This window comes from Mesoplodon mirus (assembly GCF_964341445.2).
Source record: "Mesoplodon mirus genome assembly, chromosome: 11".
Taxonomy (NCBI): Eukaryota; Metazoa; Chordata; class Mammalia; order Artiodactyla; family Ziphiidae; genus Mesoplodon; species Mesoplodon mirus.
This window is the reverse complement of record NC_138987.1, coordinates 93,784,155-93,804,152: the sequence shown is the minus strand read 5'-3', so window position 1 is coordinate 93,804,152 and position 19,998 is coordinate 93,784,155. Positions and strand designations below refer to the sequence as shown.

Sequence of the window (19,998 nt, the reverse complement as noted above, 5' to 3'; positions counted from 1 at the left end):
TCAACAACAAAAACAAAAAACTGAACAGGGGCTATATTAATAGCATAAAGCCTCTAATTTCAGTCCTACTTACAAGCTCTACAAGCCTGGCAGATCTCAGAAGCTCAAAATTATAAATGAAATAACAAAATACTAATCTATTGAAAATCTCAGCACTATAAAAGGGATTCTGGGCTTCCTTGGTGGCGCACTGGTTGAGAGTCTGCCTGCTGATGCAGGGGACGCAGGTTCGTGCCCCGGTCTGGGAAGATGCCACATGCTGCGGAGCAGCTGGGCCTGTGAGCCATGGCTGCTGAGCCTGTGTGTCCAGAGCCTGTGCTCTGCAACAGAAGAGACCACAACAGTGAGAGGCCCACGTACAGCAAAAAAATTAAAAAGATTAAAAAAAAATGTCAGATGTATTAAAATATACTTTAAAAAAAAAAAAAAAAGGGATTCTAACTCCTTCCCTCAGATTATTATTTCAGATCAAATCTACCAAAAAAAAAATCATAGTACAATGAATGAAGAGTTTAGGAAATCTATTAAGAGTTCAACAAAAAAATTACAGGGCCTGCATTATAACATTCTCAACATTTTAAAATTGTAAGCTACACTTAAAGTGGAAAAAAAATGAAGGAGAATCCTTTGTTCGTTATGGATAACTTCAGCAATGACTATTACACAGAATCCTTAAATAGCTGGTGATAAATTAAGCTGAAACAAGAAGTTAAAATACTTGTTATTGTTAACATTGCTCTGTGTTTTGCAAATTACCTCCCAAGAAGTCCAAAAACTGTGGTTCTTGCCATTATATTATTTTCTACCCTTTCGAAACCTTCTAAAAACAGTAAAAATAAAATCTCTATGACCCCTTTGAAAGTATAGTAGTTTCCCAGCTACAGGGAAGTAACCTCCTGAAAAATAATGTTTTACATGGACTCCATTAACACTTACATGTTTGGCAAGCTTCAAACAACAGTTTTAAACATTTATTTAAACCCACCATGCATATTAATAATGGAGTAGCCTGCATACAGGTCAACGCAAAATCTAAATGAATAGCTTACCAGAAGTCGCTATCAGTAAAACTGAGTTACTAAAGATATTGAACCCCCAATAGGCAAGTTTTCTTTAGGTGACAGGAATTAAACGCACAGTAAATAAGGAAAAATTTAAAGAAGAAAAAGAATTAAAGGCACAGTAAATAAGGAAAAATTTAAAGAAAAAGGAAAACAGTCATGTCATCTTCAATATAGATTCCCTTTTAGCAACTCTCCCAAACAAAGTATTTTATTTGCTTTTAACCTATGACACGCAGTTAATATAAAAAACATCAGAAAATGTTATAACTGGAAAGAACCTAAAGATCACCTGGTTCAAATGACCTCATTGGCCAAAATACAAAGACTAGAGATTATGTGAATTATCTAAAGTCACCAAGTTAAATGGCAAAATCAAACAAGACATAGATCAGGGTCTAACATTATAAAATGTTTCAACAGAACATCTAGAGATTACCTCGATAAAAACTAAACACTAGGGCTTCCCTGGTGGCGCAGTGGTTGAGAGTCCGCCTGCCGATGTAGGGGACACGGGTTCGTGCCCCGGTCCGGGAAGATCCCACATGCCGCAGAGCAACTAGGCCCATGAGCCACAATTACTGAGCCTGTGCGTCTGGAGCCTGTGCTCCGCAATGGGAGAGGCCGCAATAGTGAGAGGCCCGCACACCGCGATGAAGAGTGGCCCCCACTTGCCACAACTAGAGAAAGCCCTCGCACAGAAACGAAGACCCAACACAGCCAAAAATAAACAAACAAACAAATAAATAAATAAATAAAATTTACAAACAAAAAAACTACAAAAAAAGAAATTCCTGTTCTTTATAAAAATAATAATAATCCAAGTGCAAGTTCAAACTTGGTCACTAAAATGCTTTCTAAGTACCAAATGAACAGATTATCCTAATTTACATAGATAAAATTATACTAACTCCAAATTGAGGCAACTGCATCTTGTTTGGTGAGGCTCCAGGGTTTGCTGTGCCAGTTCAGGAAAATATGATTACACCTATCATCAAGCAAGTTTCTCTCATTATAAATATGTGCAATAATTTTTTTAGAGCCAGACAAAGTAGAGTAGATAATGAGATGACAGAGCATACAACTGGACCATGTACTACTCTGGCTGCTATAGATGGTAACAAGTTCAACAATGTTGTTAGAATTGTACACCAACAAGTAACCTTCAAATAGGAGTTCAAAGATAGATACAATCATAAGATACACCCCAATCAGAAACAAGATGATAGCCCATGTTTACAACTCAGTGAATACAGGCTCCAAATCCAGGTATTCTGTTGAGCTGAGGAATCTAATAATGGAATTTATCAAAATCATTCTTCCATTATTATATGTCAAGAAGATGTGGGGAAAAATATATATTCATATATATACATACATATAGCGTGGTAAAGTACTAGGAACGGGCAAAGATTCAGGTATTTAAGTTATCCTGAACATTTCTCTAAAACTAAAAGTAAAACCAATTTTAAGGAACACTTATAAACACTTATAAGATTCAAAAGGAAGAACTTGTTGGTACTTGTCATACACTCAGGAGAGCTTTATCTCAACAACAGGTGATTATATTATTATAATTTCTTAAGGAGGAATTAATCTTAGAAAAAACAATTAAGAAAAACCATCATAAATGGGTCCTTGTGTGTTTTAACAGACTTTCACAATACACAGGCTAAAGACGCCAAAGAAATTACTTTAAAAAAAATGTGAATACTTGGGAAACAAATTTCTTTATAAGAGTACTGATTAAACACAGGAAGTTGTCATGAGAGGAAAATACAGCCCTGCAGTTTCAGGCTTAGAATATGAAATAGAACATTCACCAAATGTGAAGTTTTCAGCACACATCTTACACAATAATACCATCTTTATTCAAAAATGTCTTGGTACTCAAGGTTCTAATCATCTGTTTCTGTTTCCCAACAAAATTGTGCCAGGTATAATTAGATTTGGACAAAACTACCTATGGACACTGTTCTCTAAAATAGGGAAATTTACAATAAAAGAGATGTGAAATAATTCTACATGTCCTTGAAGTAAACAAGAAAAACCTCTCTCTTTACCTACAACCACTAGGTGTTGCTGCATTTGTCAGCATAAGCTCAGAAATGAAAAGGGGAAAAAAATGAATAAAAAGTATATAATGAGAAAGTAAACTGTGAGAAAATTTCAGCTATGACAATATTATTATTTTCAATAAAACCAGGGACTGAACACGCATTAACTGAAAATGTTTTTAACTTATAAATTATCTATGATATGTCTTCACTATTGGTAAGCAGTACTGCAGGCCCTGAGTACAACCAATGTTTCTGGCAGTTAAAATGGACCAAGAAAAATGAGAATAGTGTTAAGACACAATGTGCTTCTGCCTACTGAAGGGTCTTATAAAGTTGAAATAAAGGCTTGTTTGATGTTCCCCAACCAGAAAAAAGAAAACGATCCTTTCTGCTAATGCTTTAGTATTTATTATCAGGAAGCCCCAAAACATTATAGTAACACTTGGGTGGGGGGTAGAGGGCATCCCAGTGTAGACAAGTGAACTAGAAGCTCGTATGTAAAAGGTGATGAAATGATTTCTGCATAATGAAGAAACGTAAACAAGTACCAGGAAGTACCTTTTAAATAACACCTACAGTTAAGTGGTCACTATCAGTTGAAAAGTAGGGAAATCAGACATATCCTCACAAACACATTCTTATATTAAAGCACCAGCCAATACGATGACTTTCTTTTTTTAAAAAAAATGTGACATCATCAGCAATTCCCTATGTACCATCCCTCTCTGCGGAATTGGTTACAGACCTCAGGTAAACCTGTTTATTCTTTCTTGCAACTCTGTACAACAGAAGTCGAGTCTGAAACCCAGAGCTCCCCATTAATTTTCTCTGGTTCCCCCAATCCTCAGACCCAGCTCCCCAATATTCAGCATCTGGTTACATCACCACTTAGCAAAAAAAGCGAGTGAGAACCTGATCTAAGGAATCTCCACTGAGGGAGCAGAGAGCATAAGCGAATGAACATTTTAAGCTCTTCCCATAAGATCCACTCAAAACACAAGAGTTTACTATGCCTTACACTACTACATAATTTGTCAAATACCTATCTTTTCTTCCCAAATGTACTGGAAACATATATCCCAAGTAAACTCTAAGTCTTTCAGAAGAGAATAAGGCCACTACAACCATAATTTAATATTTTCTTATAGTCCCAGGAAAAAGTACCTTTCATTCTTGGGCATGACAAAAGCGGGGAAGCTTTCCTAAGAGAAGGGGAGTAGCAAGGAGCATGTGACCTAGACTAGGGTCCGATCAGCACCGAGGATCAGCTGATACATAACAAGAGGCTAGCAAGTAATCCTAGAAAAAGAAGCATTTTTAAAATTCTCTGTCTTCCCAAAAGTTTTAGTCGACCTACTACTGAGTAAAGCAAAATGAAAAAGCTGGTGGTTACAGATGCTCCTATAATCACTACCAGTCTCAGAGGGGGAAACTAACAGTTTTTCTCCCTCAGTTATGCAATATGAAGAGCTGTGCTCTTTCCTTAGTTTGCCATATACCAGCAATTTTACATATCATCGTAAATTTGAGGGTAACAGATAACAATATCTGCTCTCTTTATTTCCCAGATGTGTCTGCAAAAAGAATTTTTTTTTTTTTTTTGCGGTACGCGGGCCTCTCACTGTTGTGGCCTCTCCCGTTGCGGAGCACAGGCTCCGGACACGCAGGCTCAGCGGCCATGGCTCACGGGCCCAGCCGCTCCACGGTATGTGGGATCTTCCCAGACCAGGGCACGAACCCGTGTTTCCTGCATCGGCAGGCGGACTCTCAACCACTGCACCACCAGGGAAGCCCAAAAGAATTTTTTTTTACATTGTAACTGTAATTAAAATTACAAAAGCACTGAATGTTCAATTAGGGAAACTTCATCAGAATCTCAGGGGAAAGAATGAGGGGAGGTCACTGGGTGTATAATTTGGTGGAAGTAGATGTATCACTAACCTCAAATAATCTGTCAAAAGGGGGACAAAGAACAAATAGCAGCTGTGTTCCAGTAATCCTGGAAGAAGAGAAATAGATCTGAAAGGTAAGTTTAAGGATGCTGGTACAAGTCAAGGAGGAAGGAAATAAGAAGTGAGAAAGCAAATGACACCACTTATATACATATACACAGCTCAAAAGGCCAGAACTAATACTAATTTTAAGACCTACTGCACTTCCTGCAAACTAAGAAAATAAATCCTGCAAAATGAGTATTATATATTGTTATATAATGTGTATTCATTTTTATTCTTAAACACTGTCATTCAGAACCTCCATAAATTCCCATTTCTCTACCTGAATCCCTCCTATTTGTGATTTTGAATGAATTTCTATATCGAAAGTGCTAAAAGTGACCTGCCGTAGGGAAAATAAGACTTGAAAAATTCCTAGAAAGAAACAAATGTTTTATTTATAATCTAATCAGTCAGTCATAGTAAGCTAAGAAAGATCAAATACAGAATTTTTTAAATCCCTATAAAATAATAAATCACGTGTTCTTCCATGATGTAAATTATGTGCTCTTTCCTTATGTGCAGACATTCCTCTGGGACACATGGACTTAAACTATTTTTCTAAGAGTAGTATACCTATACACTCATGTATAGTCCACAGCTGATCAACAATTCACATTTGTGAACTGGATGGGAATGTTGTGAGATTTGTACTCAAGCCTACCCAAGTGAAGCTAATAGCCTGTCTGAAAAGTGAACTCATAACCTTTGTCTCATTAGCACTGCACTCCAGCTGCTAGATTCAAACCTAACTTGGATTTAAAGGGGGTGGGGGCAGTGAAACACTAGCAACAGGGAGAAAATTTATATAGTCAAGTCTATGCATAATTTTCTATTAATGGAAACCAGCTGCAAGAGTTGAAGATGGTTTTCAGTATTTAAGCCTGGTGGAATACTAATGGGTTTTTTCTATTCCAAGATTCCATTCTTAAAGGAAGGCCCTTTAACTCATTATTCCCTCAGAGTCCCTGACATTCCTAGGAATCACCTTTCTAAAGTAACTGCTCTAGAGCCCAAATTATCTATCTATTGCGAGATGTGTGCTGTGCCTTTAAAAAGCCATTCAAAGCTATTCCTTATATGAGAAGTCATGTGTTTTCCAAAGAAATATTGTGATCAAAACTCCATTTTAAGTATGTGATTCACAAGACCTCTAGCAATTCAAAGTTGTAAAGTTAGACTTCACAATCAATTATCAAGGATATATGCTCTTCACAAAACAATGTGATAAAATAGTCACATATTCACATATGGTGGTTGTTTCCACCGTAATTCTATTCTGATTGCCCTTAGTTCTATCATTTGGAAAATATTTCCCCCAAGCTTTGGCTAATTAATTTTTCTCCCACACAGCTCATAAATCAATTTAAAAACCATCTGCATGTAACCATCTTAATAGTTAATATATGCCACCACCTGCCCCAACACCATCACCAACACAAAGTATATATGCATGTATGGGCTTTGTTTTCCTGACGACGACTATCAGCTCTTTCAGTCTAGAGCTTATATAATATTTGGTTTGTGCAAACTGCCCCTAGGAAATTCAGGCAGTGGTTTTACCCATAATGAGAAAAATCATTCACATAAGCTTTTAAGACTAGAAATACACGAATACCCATTTCTCATGCCAGTGTAACTCAGAAATTTTATGGTTAGAGGGAAGAAAACACGCAATTCCTAGAATCCTAAAGGTTGAATAAAATTTCTATGCAAGATACCTCTGGCACCCCAGTGAAGATGCAAGAATATCTGCATCAAATTACCATGAACTCAAAAACCATTATAAAACTGGTTTCAAAATGAAAAAGCAAGAAACAAACCTCAATTTTGTCTGTTTTGGCATCTCCCCAGTATATTTTGCCTTCATCATAATCCAAGGCTAAACCATTTGGCCAACCAAGAGAAGTGTTAACCAACACTACTCGATCAGAACCATCCAGAGCTGCTCGCTCAATTTTCGGGATTTCTCCCCAGTCAGTCCAATACATGTACCTACAGAAGTACACAGAATATGAGCTAAAAACAGATAATAAACTGTAACTTTCAGATATCCTAAAGGTGAGATCAACCCCTCTTTTACACTGATTACCCGTTAACACCACAGAATGAAAAAAAACATAAGACAAACATATGAAGAGTATGTCTAAGACATTTACAACAGCAGTGTGTAAGCCTGTAGAAAATTTTCAGATGAAACAGTGTTTTCTAGAACTGATAATGCCTCCCAATAATGATATTCTACTTTCAGTTGTTTTTTTCAAAATATTTTGTACTCCTTCCCAGGAGCAGTCCTCTCTTTCTTGCTGGCTTGTCATCTCTGACACAAAAAGGTTAAACAAGTAGTAATATTCAGATGGCAAACTGATTTCCCCAAATAACTAACTCTTCCTGTAGCACTAAGTGATTCTTGAGGCTCCTGAGAATTTAAGGGGCTTGAAGGCATAGGTATGCACTGAGGTGTAATAATTTGTCATTATGTTCACCCTCAGGATGAATCTCATAGTAACGAACAACACTGTTGAGTATGTAGAAAGCTGTGTTTCCCTGGACCATCGTCAGGGTGTTATAGCCAAAAAAAAAAAAAAAAGACTAGGCATAAAGCTACATGGCCTGACCAAGTTTTGGAAATCAAATCATTTATATGTTTGGGGACATACAAAAAGTAAGACATAGTCTTTACCAAGTCGTTCTGGAAGTACTGAAAATGAGATGAAATTAAATTTTCTAGGGGGGAAGAGAAAGAGCTCTGAAAACAACTTCTTTCCACAATTTTCATGGTCATGATGCAACCTCGGCAAAATCTACAGCCAACACCCAAAGTCAGCAAGCATGGACTTAATTTAGAAAGAAAAAGTATTCAAAACATTCAAGGAAAAAAACTAGCAATTCTTTAACTTGAGATTTTATTCCAATCACTATATTCTAAAAATGGACAGTCGTTAAAGAGCTATTTATTGGAAACCAACATATACTTCACATTGTTTTTCTCAATGTTTCTAGGAACCTGTAAAAAAACAGAAACACCTGGCAAAATTTTCTATCAGGAGAGCCTCTTACCCAACCATGGGATCTAACACAATAGCCCGGGGTTCCTCTAAGTCCTCTGAAATCAAGATTTTCCTCATGGTCCCGTTGAGCCTTGTCACTTCTATCCGATCAGTGCCAGTGTCTGTCCAATAAAGATTTCGGGCAACCCAATCAACAGCAATACCATCAGGATGGGCGATTTGAGCAGTGACCACAAACTGACTGCCAGATCCATCTATGAATGAGCGGCGTATGGCCCTCACTTCATCATCAGTCCAGTAGATATAGCCTTCCACAGGATCATAATCTATGGCAATGGCATGACGGATGTCTTCCAACTGTAGAACAATGTCTGTGAAATCTGGTGTATCCAAAGAAATACGTCTCAAATCTGTCCTTCGGGCTAGAAGCAGTAATTCAGTGGCACCTGGAACGACAAAGTGAAAAAAATGAAGAAAAAATTGAAACCCACAGGCAAAATTTAGTTACTCTAAATAAAGAATGCAGAACTTCTTCAGGAATTGAAAAGCAATTAGTATAAAAGGATACTAAGGGGCTTCCCTGGTGGCGCAGTGGTTGAGAGTCTGCCTGCCGATGCAGGGGACGCGGGTTCGTGCCCCGGTCTGGGAAGATCCCACATGCTGCGGAGCGGCTGGGCCTGTGAGCCCTGGCCGCTGAGCCTGTGCGTCTGGAGCCTGTGCTCCGCAATGGGAGAGGCCACAACAGTGAGAGGCCCGCGTACCGCAAAAAAAAAAAAAAAAAAAAAAAAAAAAAAAAAAAAAAAAAAAGGATACTAGGGTCTATTTAGGGTGGAAATGGAAAGTAATGCAGTAAAACAGACGTAGCTTGACTATGAGGTCAAGCTCTATAATGGCTGAATTCTCCAAATCAAGTTTTGATTCTCTGTCTGGCTTCATTCATTATATAGCCCCTGGAATTAATAACACTTATTTAAAGGTATAATGAATAGCAACTAAGTAATGACTAAGAAGCTAAGCAGGTGAATATTAGAGGAAGGAAGTATAGGATATAGGTCCTTTGTTCAAGAAGATGTTTAAAAAGGTAAAGGAATCTAGGACAAGGATCTTTTGTGATTAACGAGAATGTTCTAAAATTGGATGTATTGTGATGGTTGCACAACTCTGTAAATTTACTAAAAATCACTGAATTGTACATTTGAAATGGTTGAATTTTATAGGTAAACTACATCTCGGTAAAGCTGTTGTGACAAAAAGAACTACAGGGCAATGCCTGACAGAATTAAGGACAAAGGAACCTATGGAGGAGGAAGCAGCAGCAGAAGAGAGAGGGAATCAGATAAATATGACACAGTGGGTAAGGGTTAGAGTTGTTCATCTGACAGAACTGGATTCAAGCAGTTACACAAACTCGGGCAAAACACCAAATCTCTCTAAGCCTGGTTTCTATAGGGTTGCTGTGAGACTTCAAGGAGATAAATGTAAAACTCAGAAATGTACCAAACATGTATGTATTCAATAAATACTAGCTAATATATTATTATTATTACCATTAGAAAATAAACTTTCAAATTTTTATTTCATTGAGTTTTATATCAGATTTATTTATGAAATGCTTTTAACCCAAAACAGTATTCAATAAAAACACTGTGAATGAGAATATTAATCTTTTTGTTTGCTTTGATTTTAAATATTCAAGTCAACCACTAGCAAAAAACCATTTAACTTTATATAAAAGCTAATAAAAGATAGTAAGCAGGGCTTCCCTGGTGGCGCAGTGAGTGGTTGAGGGTTCGCCTGCCGATGCAGGGGACACGGGTTTGTGGCCCAGTCCGGGAAGATCCCACATGCTGCGGAGCGGCTGGGCCCGTGAGCCATGGCCACTGAGCCTGTGCGTCCGGAGCCTGTGCTCCACAACGGCAGAGGCCACGACAGTGAGAGGCCCATGTACCGCAAAAAAAAAAAAAAAAAAAAGATAGTAAGCAGGTTGACATCTCAAAGAGCGAAAAAAAGATTCCCAACCAAAGGAATGAGTCCGGAAGAAAATACTGACATTAAACTTCAAGCATTAATCTGGAATTATAGTAGAAAACACTGAGAAGAGGAGTGAAGAAGCTCTCAGCATCAGCTTTTTGACTCATGGATTAATTATAAGTGAACTCTGTCTTGGAGAGAATACAGCCCTAAATGCCACAGCAGGCACCAAGTAGGAGTAACTTTATACAATTCACTGCCTCTGCTAACTACCAAAAGAAGCCAGCCCTAAACTCTGCAAACAAAGAAGTCATAGAAAGTGAAGCTGTCAATTTGGCAAGGTGATCGAAACAGAATAGTTAACTTAAGGCTATACATGCCAAATGTATATCTGAAATTCAAAATAGTAGTTAAACTTGTACATCTGCAGTGCTATAGGGTGTAAACAGACCACTACTGCTAAAATAAATCCTCTTTTTTAAAGTCAGGCTACGTTTTTAAACAAAAAGGCAACATTACAAAAACCTTTTGTTTTAAACTGAAACCAAATTATTGTTTGCCATGAAAATCGTCTGACAAGAGTCAGCCAGCTTCACCTTTGACTAGGAGGATAATTTATCAATGCCAAGTCATGACAAATACCCTGTACACCAACTCAGTTCCATCTCTCTGACTCCCTGACCCCCTTGCCAGGAACTCTAACCCACTCCTAAAGAAAGGCTTCTGCTTTTCAGAGTTAGATAAAGAAGCCACTGCTAAATATAACAATTTTCTTACCAGGTCTTGCTGGTGGCTAGAGAACCAGATGGTGATCCATAGGGGTAAGAATGAAGAATAACATTCTCATTAAGAAGAAAAAGAGAAGAACTGGTGTTATCCCAAACCAGAAGTCCCTTGAAATGTCCTAAATCAGAATACTTCTCCAATATGCCCTCTCTCTATAGGGAATTAAGAGTAAGGAGAAGAGGCAGTGTGGTGGTTAAGTATAGAAAGAGTTGCTTTAAACAGTACAATAAGGAATTCTTTTCTTCTTCTCTGTTGTTAAAAGGCAATTAAAAACATCATTCAATCATTTTTTAGAAAATATGTTTATCCCATGATAGTCTTTATAGTTAAAAGTTTAATAAACATCTTTTCCTTGCACGGAAGTTCTTTATTTACAAATGCTACCTACTGTTAAAAATGTATTCTTTATGAGAATACTCATTTCCGCAAGAATCAATTGTGATATCAATGACTATGAGATTTTTTAATTTAATTTTATTTTTTTATTTATTTATGGCTGTGTTGGGTCTTCGTTGCTGTGCGCGGGCTTTCTCTAGTTGCAGTGCGCGGGCTTCCCATTGCAGTGGCTTCTCTTGGTTCAGAGCACGGGCTCTAGGCACACGGGCTTCAGTAGCTGTGGCTCGTGGGATTCAGTAGTTGTGGCTCGTGGGCTCTAGAGCGCAGGCTCAGTAGTTGTGGCACACAGCCTTAGTTGCTCCGCAGCATGTGGGATCTTCCCGGGACAGGGCTCAGACCCGTGTCCCCTGCACTGGCAGGCGGATTCTTAACCACTGCACCACCAGGGAAGCCCTGACTATGAGATTTGACAGAGAAAAGAAATGGCACCTAATTTTTTTTTCCAAAATAGCATGTTAAAAATTCAGTTAAATACTAAAATAATTTATAAAATAATATTCGAGAGTTGCCAAAAAACACTCCAGTATGTAACCAATTGTGAAGACTGAGAGATTAAGTGACTAGTCTCCCAAAGCACTGTAACTTGTAGAGCTTATTATAGAGAAATAAAATAAATCATAAAAAATCCCAATTGCTGTCTAAAATTCTTCCTTCTTGGAGACCAACTTCTTACCATCTTTGCAGGTTTTTCCATTCTCCAGGAGTTTAACCCCAGTTGGGCAAGCACACTGATAAAAAGGCTTGACTGGAGACATCAAACACAAGTGGGAACAACCACCATTATCAATTCCACATGGATTTGTAGCTGTCAAATATAAATCACAGTAATTAATACCAATGATTATGGATGACCTCCCCCACTCTAGATACACAAAGGTTAACAACCATAACATGAGCAACTCTGATAAACCAAATTATTACCAAATGTCATCCAGGTGCTTGACTACCAGACCATCTGCAAGGAAGGGAATTAATCAGTGAGAATTTACTTAGCATTTTGTATCCAAAGAGGAATATACAAGAAATAAAGCAGGATGTCCCTGCCCTAAAGAGCTTGCAATCTGGCCAGTATGACAAAATTAATGAACAATAATACTGGAAAACAATACAAAACAATGAAACTGCTATCCTGCACATTTAGATTGTAAAGTCAGTATAGAGTCAAATGGAAAGTAAATCACTAAGGAAAGATTCAGGACATGACTGAAGTCTTGAAAGGTAGGAAGAACAGACAGGGGACCATCCAAGTATGGTAAAACCACATGAATGAAGGCTTCGAGGCTGTACACTGGGTGAGATAATAAGGTGAACAGTGTAACGGAAGATTAAGGTTTGACTAATAGGAACTAAAGCTGAATGAGCACAGGGAGGGGCAAGTCTGTGTGTGGTGGAGGCACTGAGAGTCGAGAAAAGCCACACTTTGGAACGATTTACATGGAAAAGATAAACAAAATGGACTTAAAAGGGAAAACTGGGAAGCAGAGATTAATTAGAAAATGTGAAGAAACTATATATAGAAAGGGATGGATTTAAATAATACTCAAAAAAAATCAACAAAAGATGGAGATCAACAAAATATGAAAGATAAAAGAAAGCAATATCACACATAACTGCAAATTCTCAAACTAGTAAAACATAAAGAATCAACAGTGTCATTAAAAAAACAAGAACAAAGAAATTCTTTCCTGAGGGCCAACACTGAGAATAAAAAATTCACGCAAGTGACTAAACATTTTCTTTTCTACAAAAGAGTAACACAAACATTTTAAAACATTTTAAAACATTTTTATGGACTCATGATCACCAGATTCCAATATGACACATTCAGTATTTGACTATCTCCCCCTAAATGGAAGGAACTAATACAAAGCAATGCATGATCCAAAACCCCTGCATATTGGGCTATGGAATACAATCTGAAATACACTCAGACACATGCCAAACATTTATTTACACACCAGTGCCAAACACTTAACACTCTCATATTCTTTTAAACCTAATTCTAGTCCTCTCTTACAAGAAACTGTTGTCAGCAGTCACAGCCCAAGTCATTATAAAGGATGGCCAGAAACAGAAGCAAAACTAAGAAAAAAAGGTGTGGGGGGGGGATGTGCACAGAAAAGGTATAAGCAAGTATTTTATTTAAGTAACCTGAGGTACTTAAATTAACCAGTTAGATTAATAGAGGTTTCCATCTTAGCATATGAGCTATCTCAATTTCTTATTTTATTTCTCTCTTCTTTACCCTCATAACCCCAGACTCAAACAAAGGGCTGAGGTGGTCTGTAGTGACAGATATCAAGCTACAAATGGTTTACGCTGTTGTCTACCCTGAATTATACTTTGACATTTTCCCTGTTTTTTATTTCTTCCCACTACCTTTGGATATATCCTCCCTCCTCTTGCCCCTCACTAAAGCCAGACATCAGAGTGCTACAAAGCTATTCCAACCTGCAATTTAAAAATCAAGATCACTTACCATTTGGCTGCCTCTGCTGGCTGAAGGCATGTATATCCATGGGAGAAAAGATGTTAGAATGGATTTCACGCAGACCCTCGCCAGTGTACTTGTTGCAAGCCAAAATGGAGTGTGTATTCCAGTCAGTCCAGTACAATGTGTCCTCAAATAACGTCAAGGCAAAAGGATGTGGAAGGGAACCTTTAACCACCGCCTGCCTATTAAACACAAAGAGAAAAACTCAAACATTTCTAAATTTTCTTCTTTAATCAAAACTTCATCTCTCCCATTAAAATGGTCTTGCAGTCCACATTAACACACACAAATCCTGGATAACACATATGTTAAGGTCAAATACACCTATGAAAAATAATAAGACAAGGAGTAAATTCAAACGTATTTGAAATCATGGTGCCCGAAATCCTCAACCAAGCACTTCAGAATGGTTCCTAACTTGGCAGCAGGCTCCGGGTGCACTACAAAAGCCAACAGACAGAGCGAAGGCCCAAGCATCAGCACTGCTGTCGGCTCCCATCTCCGCACTCACGCCTTCCATCCTTCCACATAATTCATGCCACTGGAAAGAGAAAGGCTGGCAGAAAGAAAAATCCCAGGCTTCAGAGTTGGCCCCGGGAAGTAGTTTTAAATCAGCAATAGGTTTTTCCCTTCTCGATGTGGAAGAACAAAGAATCTGAGCCTGTTTCTTCCATCACTTCTTATGGCTTTGATAACTGAAAAGTAAAAACATACACATGAGGCTAAAAAGTCATTCTGGTAGAGCTCTCTCTCTGCAGACTCCAGTCTCACTCCAGCAAATGATCATCTCAGTTGGCTTTCTGCTATATGGTCACTTAATCTCCACAAGCCAGGTAGCAAAAAGGAAGCCCAACCACTGGCAGAATGTGTTCAAGAGACAAAGCAGATCCCCAAATTTCACAAGCAATCCTAACTATATGGAAGGAGAGGTAGAGAGCCTGATTAGTACTGAAGGCACAGAACTTTGCAGAATGTCATGGAGAGTTATGTAATTAGTAAATAATATAATTCTTGAATAATAAACAAACTGCGTTTAAGCCACAATAACAGTCAAGAAAATAAATGCTTTGATATTTTCATACTATCAAATCTAATAATTTCATAAATCACTCAGCTAGGAGAGAAAGAGGAAAATGTAAGCAACTAAAAAGAAATAAAGGATAACACATTGACAGATAATCCAATTTTTAGGTCCCTGAGGTTATCTGATCTCTAACATCTAACAGATCACAGGTATACTAAATTAAATTTAAGAGCAGTAAGATAGTTTTCATCTAAGCAGAATTAGCATCTGTTATTGTACATGGAATGGTCTTAGCCTAAGATGTTTTAAATCTGAGCCAGATTTTTAAATAACTGTATACAAGATTAGCATGACTAGTTTATCAAACTTTCTAGTTTAAAACCTCATACCCAGGCCAGCCCACATCACCACAGTTTTCTCCTCTCTTTTAATTCTCGCTTCCCCAGCAGATTACTCTCCCTCTCATTTCCCAATAAGAACGGTCACAGTGACTACTTCTGAAGTGGTTTCTTCCACTTCTTAAATGAACAGCTTTATTAAGTTTACTAACATGATTATGCTATTACAGGAGTGATATCATAGTTTAAGTTCAAATTTAAATAGGCCTGCATATTTCACACTGACGTTTTCCAAAATTCATTATGGTAAGACATAAAGAGAGAGTTCTGAGAAGCTGCCAAGAAAGTCAAGAAACATGACTGAAAAATAAATAATAGTGAAGATGAAATTACTTAGGTTTTCATTAACCATCTTAAAGAATCACAAATTATATAACCAGATCTTTGAAAAACTCTGGGGAGAAAAAAGTCTTCTAAGTCTTTTGTATATTATTAAATAAAAAGTTAAAATTCACTCTAATGAATTTAACACAGCAGAATAAACAGATAGGAAAACCAGAACCTCTCCCTAAAAGATATACTCATTTTACATATTGACTGAAAGCATTTATATACTGAAACGAAACGAGACAGGCCCGAGTTCAAATGTCCCCCTGTACTTACACTACTTATTTCCACAAGCTTTGTTTTCCTCATCTGTTACTGGAAGATAATAACCTAACCACACTAAGTTACTGTGAAGACTAAAGCATAATATATGCACAAGCATTTAAGCATTATGATTGGTACTTAATAAACATTTCATAAATGACTCCTCAATTTTAGGATATATGTTTTCAATATTTTAATATTTCTGACACAGGGATAATATTTTACAACTGAACATTTCATGTGCTGGTTTCTAAGTCACAATAAAAAGCTCTTAAAATCAATAGCTTATCAGAATCAATACTAGACTCCGGCTTATTTATATTAACAGGATCTCACACAACACAATATGACAATATGTACAAATTAGGTGGACTTACTAGACACTCAGTGAACGCCTGATAAAATTAAATACCTTAAATGAAATATGTAATTAACAGAACTGTACAAAAAGCAGAGCTAAGAAGGCTATCACTCATTCTTGTCATATTCTTTGGTGACTTACCGATTTGTCCAGCCAATGGTGACTTGCTCTGAAACTGCAGATTAGTGAACACAGTCTTCACCTTTCTTCCCTCGGGTTGGGATTACCCCCCCGGAAACTCGAGTTACTTCAAGGAGGAGTTGATCACGGATACTGAGAACAAATGTGGCTGGCAAGGTCAAAGCCTAGTCCTTCAGTAGTATGCCACAACCAAAACAGGACTTGAAAAATTGATCTCTTCTACAGAGACCAAAGGAGAGAAACCGAGACCCCTACTGATGTTTTGCTTTAGTGCTGGCAACCTCTGAGCATCATCTCCTCCCTCTGTCTGTCATTTCCTGAGGGCTCACTCTCACCAGTACCGCCAAGTACAGGAGTGCACTCACCACCTCTTTCAGATTCCATGCCTGACAGAGGCCTCTGTCAAATTCTGCACCAACCAGACTTATCCTTTATAAAACACCTGCACACTTGTATTCACTTTCTGTTTCTGGACCTCTTCCCAGAAAGCTGTCCTCTGCCCCCAACTCAGAACTCCCCACCTGTGTGGGTAATAAATCTACTTAGTCACACCAAAGCACTACTGCCATGAATTCTGACAGCTGAACCTAACCTTGGAAGAGAGCTTCTCCACATCACAGTGAGGTTTTTATAACACCTAAAAAGATGACAACAGTGGTAGTGGTACAGTGTTCGAAAAATCTCTAAAAGTTTTCCACATGAAGACAGAACAACTAGGTAGCAAAACCAAAAAACCCTTGGACAACATTTACAACAAAGCTAGATGAAAAGGTACCACCACAAAACCCAAGACACAAAAAGGAAAACTACCAACAGCCATAAGATCTCATTGGCATCGGCACTTCTGCAGGAGGAATCAGAAGGAAAAAACAGGGCATTCAGCAGATCCAGGAACGGGAGAAGACACAAAATAGACAGCAGTGGAAAGACAGGGAAACCAATCTGAGAACAGCAGCTGCCGAGGACTGGTTCGGTTCTGTCCACTCGGAGAATGCAAAGAGTGGATGGCTGGTACTGAAGGGACTGGTGCACTTTAACCTACAGTGAACTCTCCAACTGACCCAACAGAGCTCCCTTCCAGACAAAGGCCCACAGTGACCATACATTACTGGGAGTAGAATGAAAGTGAGGATGATAGTACAAGAGAGAGAATGGAAAACTAAGGTACAGAAAAAAGTGGGAGAAGGAAACACAGCCAGGAAATCTCAGAAAGCAAGCTGCCAATTTTTTAAACACACACACACACTCGAGAGTTCTGTGAAGTTACAAAAGTTATGATCAACTCTGCCTTCTTCAACAAGTTCCAGAAAAACAATTTCATGTGAAATTTTAAAAATAAATTAAGATCAAGTCCATTAAAAAAAAGAAAAAAGAAAATAACATCCCTAAAGATAATAAAATATGCGAGAAAAGTATGGCCCTGAAACAAATAGTTTACAACCTATTGCAAAATAACCTGAAATGCTCTAAAATCATATACTAGCTGTAAAAGAATAACACAAATTACAATTTAAAGCCTCAAAACTGAGGTGAGAGAACTAATGAAAGAATTAGAAGTATAAGAACAAGTCACTTAAGAAATGAACTATCAACTAGAAATAACACAAACACAGGAGTGAATAAACATAACAGATAAGGAAACAGAAACAGCCAGTGAAAAGAAGGTTTTTTCTTTTTTCATGATTTTTTCCCATTTTATTAAGAACTAATTGACATATATCACAGTACAATATACAGCATGATGGTGTGAGTTAGACATATTGTGAAATGATTACCACATAAATTCAGCTAACATCCATCATCTCATACAGATATAACAGAAAGAAAAGAAAAAAAAAATTTTCTCCATGGGATGGGAACTCTTCAAGATTAACTCTCCTATAACTCCTAACACTTCATCCAGCAGTGTTAACTACAGTCATCATGTTGTACATTACATCCCTAAGGAGGAATTTTTGAAGATCAAAAAGAAACAGAAAAATAGATTTTTTAAAAATAAAGATTTGAAGCACAAAGGACAGGGAAGAGAACAGAACCAATTTGGAGCAAAGAAATGACATCAAATAGTAACTCAAACCCTCAGGAAAAATTACAGGGTACCTGAAATGGCATATATGTAGGTTAATACAAAAGACTCCATGAATAATGTTTTCTCTTTTTCTCCTTTAACCTTTTAAAAACACCTAAGATTGTATAAGGTGCTAATTATAACATTCCATTGGTTATAATAGAAATGTAATATAAATGACACTAACAGTATAAAGGAGGGGAGAGGGAATGGAGATATACTAGACTAAAATGTCTGTAATTTACAGGAATTAACTTAGTATTTTACCATAATACAGATTTTGACAAAAGGAGTAGTGCAATCCCTAGAATAATCACTAAGAATATTTTATTCTCCAAAACACTGTTTAAAAACATAAAAGGAATTAAAACGATACACTAAAAAATATCTACTTAATACAAAAGAAGGCAGAAGAACCAAAGGAACAAAAAAAGACAGACATGAAAAATAAACTAAAATAAAAATGTCAGATGTAAACTCAACCATATTATTAACAACATTAAATGTAAATAGATTAAGCACCCCAATTAAAAGACAAAAGGTTGAACACCTTAAATATATACAGTTTTTCTTTGTAAAAAGAAACCATATACATATGGCAAAGGTTGTTAGACCAGGTAAAACAAAACAAGACTCAACTGTAGGCTGTCTACAAGAGACACCTTTTATATTCAAAGATCCAAATTCGTTGAAACTGAAAGGTTACAGCAAACAGTAACTGTAAGAGAGATGCAGTGGTTCTATCAGACAAAATATATTTTAACACAAAAAATATTAGTAGAGATAAAGCAGCACATTTTATAATGACAAAAAGTCAAATCATCAGGAAGATGTAACAGTTATACACATACACAAATAAAAACAGAGCCCCAAACAAATGAAGCAAAACCTGACAGAACTGAAGGAAGAAACAGACAATTCAACAATAACAGTCTGAGGTCTCAAAATCCTATTCTCATTAAAAGGTAGGACAACTAGACAGGAAATCATAAAGGATATGGAAATTCGACCATTAGGACAAGTATCAATTAATTTTAAAAGACTGAAGTCGCACAAAGTGTATTCTCTGAGCACACTGAATATCAAGAACAGAAAAATTCGGGAAATCCACAGTGAGAATTTTCTCATTGTTAAATTTTTCTAAATCCTCCCTCAATGTCTTCTAAGTAAGCAATGGGTCAAAGAAGAAATCCCAATAAATTAAAAAAATATATTTTGAGCTAAAAGAAAATGAAAATACAACATATAAAAATTTGTGGGGGCTTCCCTGGTGGCGCAGTGGTTGAGGGTCCGCCTGCCGATGCAGGGGACACGGGTTCGTGCCCCAGTCCGGGAAGATCCCACATGCCGCGGAGCAGCTGGGCCCATGGGCCATGGCTGCTGAGCCGGCGTGTCCGGAGCCTGTGCTCCGCAACAGGAGAGGCCATGGCAGTGAGAGGCCCGCGTGCCGCAAAAAAAAAAAAAAATTTGTGGGATGTCACCAGCCAGAGCGGTGCTTAGGGTAAATTCTATAAGTTTAACCCTAAATGCCTGCATTAGAAAAGAAGATAGGGACTTGCCTGGTGGTCCAGTGGTTAAGAATCTGTCTTGCAATGCAGCGATGCCGTTTCTATCCCTGGTCAGGGAACTAAGATCCCACATG

At 37.6% G+C, this 19,998-nt stretch overlaps 1 protein-coding gene across 1 annotated transcript in view; it reads right to left on the bottom strand.

Moving 5' to 3' along the window:
* The window catches only part of LRP6 (LDL receptor related protein 6), a 179,060-nt gene that overhangs the window by 64,943 nt on the left and 94,119 nt on the right, over positions 1-19,998 (bottom strand). Inside the window, exons 4-7 of the mRNA XM_082636519.1 lie at positions 13,759-13,955; positions 11,953-12,084; positions 8,176-8,572; positions 6,939-7,110 (exon numbers count right to left, since the gene is read on the bottom strand). Of these exons, the coding sequence (XP_082492645.1) occupies positions 6,939-7,110; positions 8,176-8,572; positions 11,953-12,084; positions 13,759-13,955 (898 nt within the window). The remainder of the gene's footprint in view (positions 1-6,938; positions 7,111-8,175; positions 8,573-11,952; positions 12,085-13,758; positions 13,956-19,998) is intronic.